Genomic DNA, 6,565 nt, shown 5'->3' with positions numbered 1-6,565 from the left:
GCTGGGCATAAGAGTGGGGCTTTGGGTAGGGGGTGGTGTGGTGCGGGCCTGCCCACAAGGGGAAGGGGCACGCTGGCAGCACAGCACTGGGCGGGTTTGTAAACACCGCCCTCTCCCTGGCTGCGCAGAGCGGGGCTGCTTCTGCTGTGCTGTGCCTCCTTGCCTCCGCCCGCCCTTCACTTTGGAGACTGACCATCCCGCCCCCTGCACCTTGCCCCATGGGGGCCCACAAATAGGTTAGGCACCGGGCCCACAAAAAGTTAATCCAGCCCTGCAGAGTGCGGCTAAGAGTTTTCCTTTTGTCTTTCCAATTGTGTCCTGATTTTTTTTTAATTAATTGCTGTTTTGTAAATTGCATTTGTATTGAACTATAGACAATGGCCAGGGAAGTGTCCAGAGCGGAGGAAGTGCCCTGGAGTGGGGACACTCTAGCCCATCTCCTGAGTGGTCATGACCAAGTTGGGGGGCAAGCCCCTCAGGAAGCCTGGGCCCAGCCTTGTCAGGGTTATAAGGACTTTTCCACACAGGAGAGTGGAAGGGGAGCCCGCAAGGTGAAGCAGGCTCTGGGTGAAGGAAGAGGCAGCGAGGACTCAGATCCTTCTGCTATTCGATTCTACCCGGGGGGTGTTTAAGTCAGGAAAGTTTTCCCCCAATAGTGGGACCATTCCCCTGCTTATCTCTGTGCATGTTTACTGGTTTCCCCTAAAATTAATTCAGTATTTTAGGAAAATGTGTCAGAGCGGCCACCAGCGAGAGTTTCTGGCTGCACTCTCAGGCCACCAAAAATTTGGTCGTGAGAACTCCTGGGCTAGATGCTCATGATGGGCCCCATTGACCTTAGAGCCTGTGAGTGGAACAGGAGCCGGACACAGAGATGCTGCAGCGCGGTGGGTTGATCGCTAGGACCCAGGAGCAGCTGGGAGGCGGCTCTGGGGGGAGCGATCGCTGGGCTCAGGCCCGGCAGCAGGAAGTGACTCGCAGCCGCTGCGGGGACTCTGGCTCCCAGGGGGGCCCCGCTCGGAGGGAAGGTAAGAGAGACGCGCCCGGGCTGCAGGGGGAGGTTTGGCCCCAGGCTGCTCCCAGCGGAGCTGGCTGCGATTCCCGCCCTGGGCCCGGGATAGCTGCCGACACCTCCCGCTGTGTGCGGGGCGGGGGGAGCCACACCTGAGGGGCGGGGGCAGGATCATGTTACCTGCCCCCCGCTGCTTTGTTTCCCTGCCCCTGGCCGCGCTGCTGTGGACGGAGGCTGCAGCTCAGGGAGATCTGAGGGGGGCAAATAGGGAGGGGCAGAAGGTGGTCAGGGGCCAAACTGAATGCAGGGTGGGGGGCCCTATTTGGGGGCCGGGGAAGGAGGGGGCCCATGGGCACAACCAGGGTGGTGGGGGCAGCACAGGCGCTGGATCTAGGCTGGTGGGGACCTGCCGCACCCCCTGGCTTGAAGGGGTTTCCATCCTATCCAGGGTTTACAGTTTGGTTCAATGACAAGTTTCAGAGTAACAGCCGTGTTGGTTCAATGGCTCTCAGTGCCTCCCACTGAACGGATTGTTTCAGCCCCCCTGCTTGGGACTAGGAGCCGGGGATAAGAACGGGGAACAGCTGGCACAGGGTGAACCTAGGGCTGAGGGAGGAAAGCTCTTCCCCCCCCCCCCCCCCCCCCCGCACTATCGGGGCAGGACCCAGCCCCTAAGCACCACCCAACCCGCCCTGTAGAGGTCTCTGCAGTGATCACACACCTGTATCCCACCACTTGATACTTGAGTAACACATGCAGAAACTGAGGCACATACACAGCATTCAGAGAAAACATTCAGAACATTTCTGCTTCCTCATACCCCTCTGAGACCAGCTCAGGGGCACTTTCTCCAGTGGCTGAAACCACTCTAACTATACCAGCCCCTGAGCCTAGGCCTCCAGGTGATGGAGAGACCTGGGGAAAGGTCTGAAGCCAGGCAGGAAAATGACTCTGTACAAAATGCCCCTTTGAGGGACCGGCTGGTGAGTTTGGCCTACAAGGGGAGGGGCTCCCTGTGTCTGTGAACCCCAGAGCTGCTGCCCTCAGTGACACAGCCGGGTTCAACCCCCGTTACCAGTGTCAGTGGCTGAGCTGCCTAATGAGAGCAAAGGGCCACGACAATAGGGCAGTCGATAAAAAGGGAGAGCGGATAGACTTGAAGGGCAGCAGGAGCAAGAAGTGGGGAGGGAGGTTCCCAGCCCTGCCCAGATCCATTCCCTGCACCCCCGGGGCAGTCAGCTCTCCTGGGAACAAGGGGAGGAGCTGAGAGAGGAAAAGCCAGTTGCTGACTCTGCTGAGCACCTCACGACTGAGGGAGACCTGAGGGAGACAGGGGAGAGCTAGAGGGGTTACAATACACTGTGGGGCAGTGCCCTAAAGTGACTCCTTTGATTCTGCTCTTTTTCCAGCATTTGGCTCAGAGCTGCTGTTCTGGGGAGGTTTAGAAGGGACATGGTAGGGTTAGTTCTAATGGGGGCTGGCCGGGAAATGGCTGTGATGGAGCCAGCTCAGGTAGGCGATTTTTAGGGAGCTTTTGGTGGTGGGGGAAGGGTATTGTATTTCTGAATCAGGAAACACCCCGCTGGGCAGGGCTGGGAAAACTGACCAGACTCCCAGTGCTGGAGCCTGACCCCACTGGCCAGAGGGTGCTGTGAAATACGAAGGGAAGCTGTTGGGATTCCTGTCCCTCTCCCTGGCTCAGAGCTCTGCTTCCCGTTTCAGCCTGTGGGTGGCAGGCGTGTGAGAAATGAGAAGACTCTGCCCTGCTCCATGTGCTGGGGGGACAAGGAGCTCTCACCTTCTCCCCACCCCCTGAAGCCTCCTGGCTGCTCTGAGCAGGGTGGGGGAAGGATTTTGCTTCTCTGGCCCTCCTCCCCTTTGACTAGCGGGATTGTGGCTGGAGCAGCAGGTGCTGAGTGGGGGACTCTTGTTGTTTCAGATGCCGGTGACCTTTGAGGAGGTGGCCGTGTATTTCACCCAGGGGCAGGGGGCTCTGCTGGACCCCACTCAGAGAGCCCTCTACAGGGATGTCATGCGGGAGAACTACGAGATGGTGACCTCGCTGGGTAAGGGATTCCTGGCCCCTTGGTTACTGGAAGCTGGGGGGGTCTGCATGTCTGACACCGGTCAGGTTCTTCCCTCATCACTCTCCTATGAGACCAGGGTGTCAAAACCTAAGGCACATATTAAATCATCCCCACCCAACCCCCCTAGCTTGCAAGGTGGAGAAGCCGTGTATTGTCCTGTCTGTGTCGTTTCTCGGTCTCTCACAGAATCCCTCTTCTCCATCCTCCTTTGGAACAGCTGCAGCCATGTGGAGGGCTCTGGGATCCGCAGGTTTAGAAATAGGCAGGGGTTTAACACTAGAGCTGGGTGTGCATCACAATTCCCCTTACCTACCCAGACGTCTGCCTCCCCCCTGGAGGCTCAGTGACCACGTTCCCGTCCTCTTAGATTCCACATTCACCAGCACAGCACAGGGACAGGTTCCACTCACGGAATGTCCTTTCTGACAGACGCTCTCTCAATCCTCCACACACCCTGAACTGCTCTGATTTCACCCCCTGCACAGGATTTCCCCTTTCCAAACCTGACCTGATCACCCGGTTGGAACGAGGGGAAGAGCCGTGGGTGCCCGATCTCCAGGCCTGTGAGGAAAGTGATATCCCGAGAGGCGCCCACACAGGTGAGGACTGACACACAAACCATCTGGGGAATGAATGAAAAAGTTGAGAATCCCAAAAATCTAGTATCAATAACTGCCCTTAGTTCCTTCCTCATCTCACCCAGGGCAGGACTGCAGTCAGCAGATATCACTGACATCACTTTCCACCTATCCTGTTACCTGCAGGAGTTTCCTTCCCAACTTTCTTTCTCTGTGAAAGATTGGGTGGGATGTGGAGGCAGAATCCAATTGCTCCGTCTGTGCAGCTTTAGTATGGTGGGTTTTTCCTTGCTGCTATTCCTCTTAATTTCTTCCCAGCACAATGACTCCTGTCTGGATTGTCTCTCTCCCAGCAGGTGACGAGAGAGTGAGTGAGAACGAGGAGTGGAATCAACAGCAGGAAGTTCCTGGACACGGGGAATCACAGGGGACCTCTGTGGGAAGAACCCATAAGTGCTTAGACTGTGGAAAAAGTTTCATACGGAGGTCAACCCTACTTGATCATCAGGCAATCCACACAGGAGAGAAATCCCATAAATGTTTGGACTGTGGGAAAAGTTTCACACAAAGATCAAATCTTATGGCACATCAGGCAATCCACACTGGAGAGAGAAGCAACAAGTGCTTAGAGTGTGGGAAAAGTTTCACATGGAGGTCAAACCTTGTTAACCATCAAACAATCCACACTGGAGAGAGACCCCATAAGTGCTTAATCTGTGGGAAAAGTTTCACATGGAGGTCAAACCTTATTGCACATCAGGCAATCCACACAAGAGAGAGAAGCAACAAGTGCTTAGAGTGTGGGAAAAGTTTCATACGGAGATCAACCCTACTTAATCATCAGGCAGTCCACACTGGAGAGAGACCTCATAAGTGCTTAGACTGTGGGAAAAGTTTCATACGGAGGTCAGACCTTGTTAAACATCAAGTAGTCCACACCAGAGAGAGATCCCATAAGTGCTTAGTCTGTGGGAAAAGTTCCATACGGAGGTCAACCCTTGTTAAACATCAGATAATCCACACAGGAGAGAAATCCCATAAATGTTTGGACTGTGGGAAAAGTTTCGTACAAAGATCAAATCTTATGGCACATCAGGCAATCCACACAGGAGAGAGACCCCACAAGTGCTTAGACTGTGGAAAAGGTTTCATACAGAGGTCAAACCTCGTTAGACATCAGGCAATCCATACAGGAGAGAGACCCCACAAGTGCTTAGACTGTGGAAAAGGTTTCACACAGAGGTCCGGCCTTGTTAAACATCAAGCAATCCATACAAGAGGGAAATATTAACATTTAGATTAAACTTGGGTGTAATAATGTCATTGTATATATCTCTCTCTTTAAAGTTTGTGGTAAACTGTTTATGAATGGCTCTATGGATAATTACCTTATGTTAATCCATGTAGTTTTATTACCTGTGATGTTTGTGAAGTAGGAGGTTACTTCCAAAACCTATTGTTCCCCCAAGGACTGCCTGCTGACGAGAGGCTGCAAAAATGTCTATATAAACTCTTGGGACCTGATCCTTTTATCTCTGATCTTCTTAAGCTTTATTCAGGGCGAGTTTGAGTCGTAAGACTGAGATCTCCAGTCCCCTCTGGACTGCCCTGATATTGAGCATTTGGACATTGGACTAGAACGTGATGAAATGATTCTGAAAAAGACTCTCTTCAATTCTAACGTGCCATCTCTATGGTGAAACTGACCTAAGGACTCTATTCGCGTTTGTATGTCTAATGATCTTTTAGCTAATACTGTCTTTTCTTCTTTTAATAAATCGTAGTTTCGTTAACAAGAATTGGCTGTATGCGGGTATTTGGGTAAGAACTGAAGTATCATTAACTTCATGGGTGATGTGTCTGCTCCTTTGGGATTGGTAGAATTCTTTATATGATGAAGATTTTCAGGAATCCCCATCAGAATCTCAGAGGACATTTTCCCACATTAGGTATCGTTAAAGACTCTCTGTTGCCACTCTGTCAGATCATTTATTTTGTGATAGCCAGAGCCGGTGCAAGGATGTTTCGCACCCTAGGCAAAACTTCCACCTTTCGCCCTCCCCGAGCCCTGCGGCAGCTCCCAGCCCCCCTCCCCTCCCCCCGCCCTGAGGTGCTCCCCCCTCCTGCAGCAGCTCCCCACTCCCTCTGGCCCGGGGAGCCGTGTGGCAGCTCCCCACCCCCCCGCCCTGAGGCGCCTCCCCCGTGGCAGCTTCTCCCCCCGCCCGGGGAGCTGTGCGGCAGCTCCCCACCCCTGCTCACCTCTGCTCCGTCCCCTCCCTGAGCCCTGCGGCAGCTCCCCACCCCCCCTCCGCCCTGACGCACCCCTACCGCGGCAGCTCCCCACCCCAGCTCAACTCTGCTCCGCCTCCTCCCCGAGCACGCCGTCGCTGCTCCACTTCTCCCACCTCCCAGGCTTGTGGCGCCAATCAGCTGTTTGACGCTGCAAGCCTAGGAGGGAGAGAAGCAGAGTGGGACAGCATGCTCAGGAGTTCCCCTGCGTGCCGCCCCCCCTTACTTGCTGCAGGCGGCCCTTCCCGCTCCCCCTGCCCCAGCTCCCTTCGCCTAAATGCCGATGATGACTGGGGCGGCCGAAGATCCGGACGCTGCGGTCACCGCCGAAGAAAATGCCCCCCAAATGCTAGTGCCCTAGGCGACTAGGTCTCCTAATAGGTTGCACCGGCCCTGGTGATAGCATCTCCTATACCATGAAGGGTTTACAGAGCTGAATGATGCATCATGCCTGTGCCAGGCAACTTTCAGTGAAATTAACCTGTAATTAAAATCCAAAGTTATTGCCCATTAAACGTGACAGCAATTCCCTACCTTGTACTCCTGGGCAGCCTCCTCTATGGGAACCACCGTGGGAGCTCTGTGAGCCTGGGACAGAT

General features: G+C 54.4%; 1 protein-coding gene across 1 annotated transcript; it reads left to right on the top strand.

Annotated features, from left to right (window-relative positions):
- The first annotated feature begins 945 nt into the window (after nucleotides 1-945).
- LOC128847384 (zinc finger protein 250-like) lies at nucleotides 946-5,470 on the top strand. Its single transcript, XM_054046775.1, has 4 exons — nucleotides 946-1,028; nucleotides 2,952-3,078; nucleotides 3,585-3,698; nucleotides 4,031-5,470. Exons 2-4 carry the CDS (start codon nucleotides 2,952-2,954, stop codon nucleotides 4,966-4,968), a joined length of 1,179 nt encoding a protein of 392 aa, XP_053902750.1. The 5' UTR covers nucleotides 946-1,028; the 3' UTR covers nucleotides 4,969-5,470.
- The last annotated feature ends 1,095 nt before the right edge of the window (nucleotides 5,471-6,565 follow it).

This window comes from Malaclemys terrapin, chromosome 13, assembly GCF_027887155.1.
Source record: "Malaclemys terrapin pileata isolate rMalTer1 chromosome 13, rMalTer1.hap1, whole genome shotgun sequence".
Taxonomy (NCBI): Eukaryota; Metazoa; Chordata; order Testudines; family Emydidae; genus Malaclemys; species Malaclemys terrapin.
This window is presented reverse-complemented; position numbering and strand designations above follow the sequence as displayed.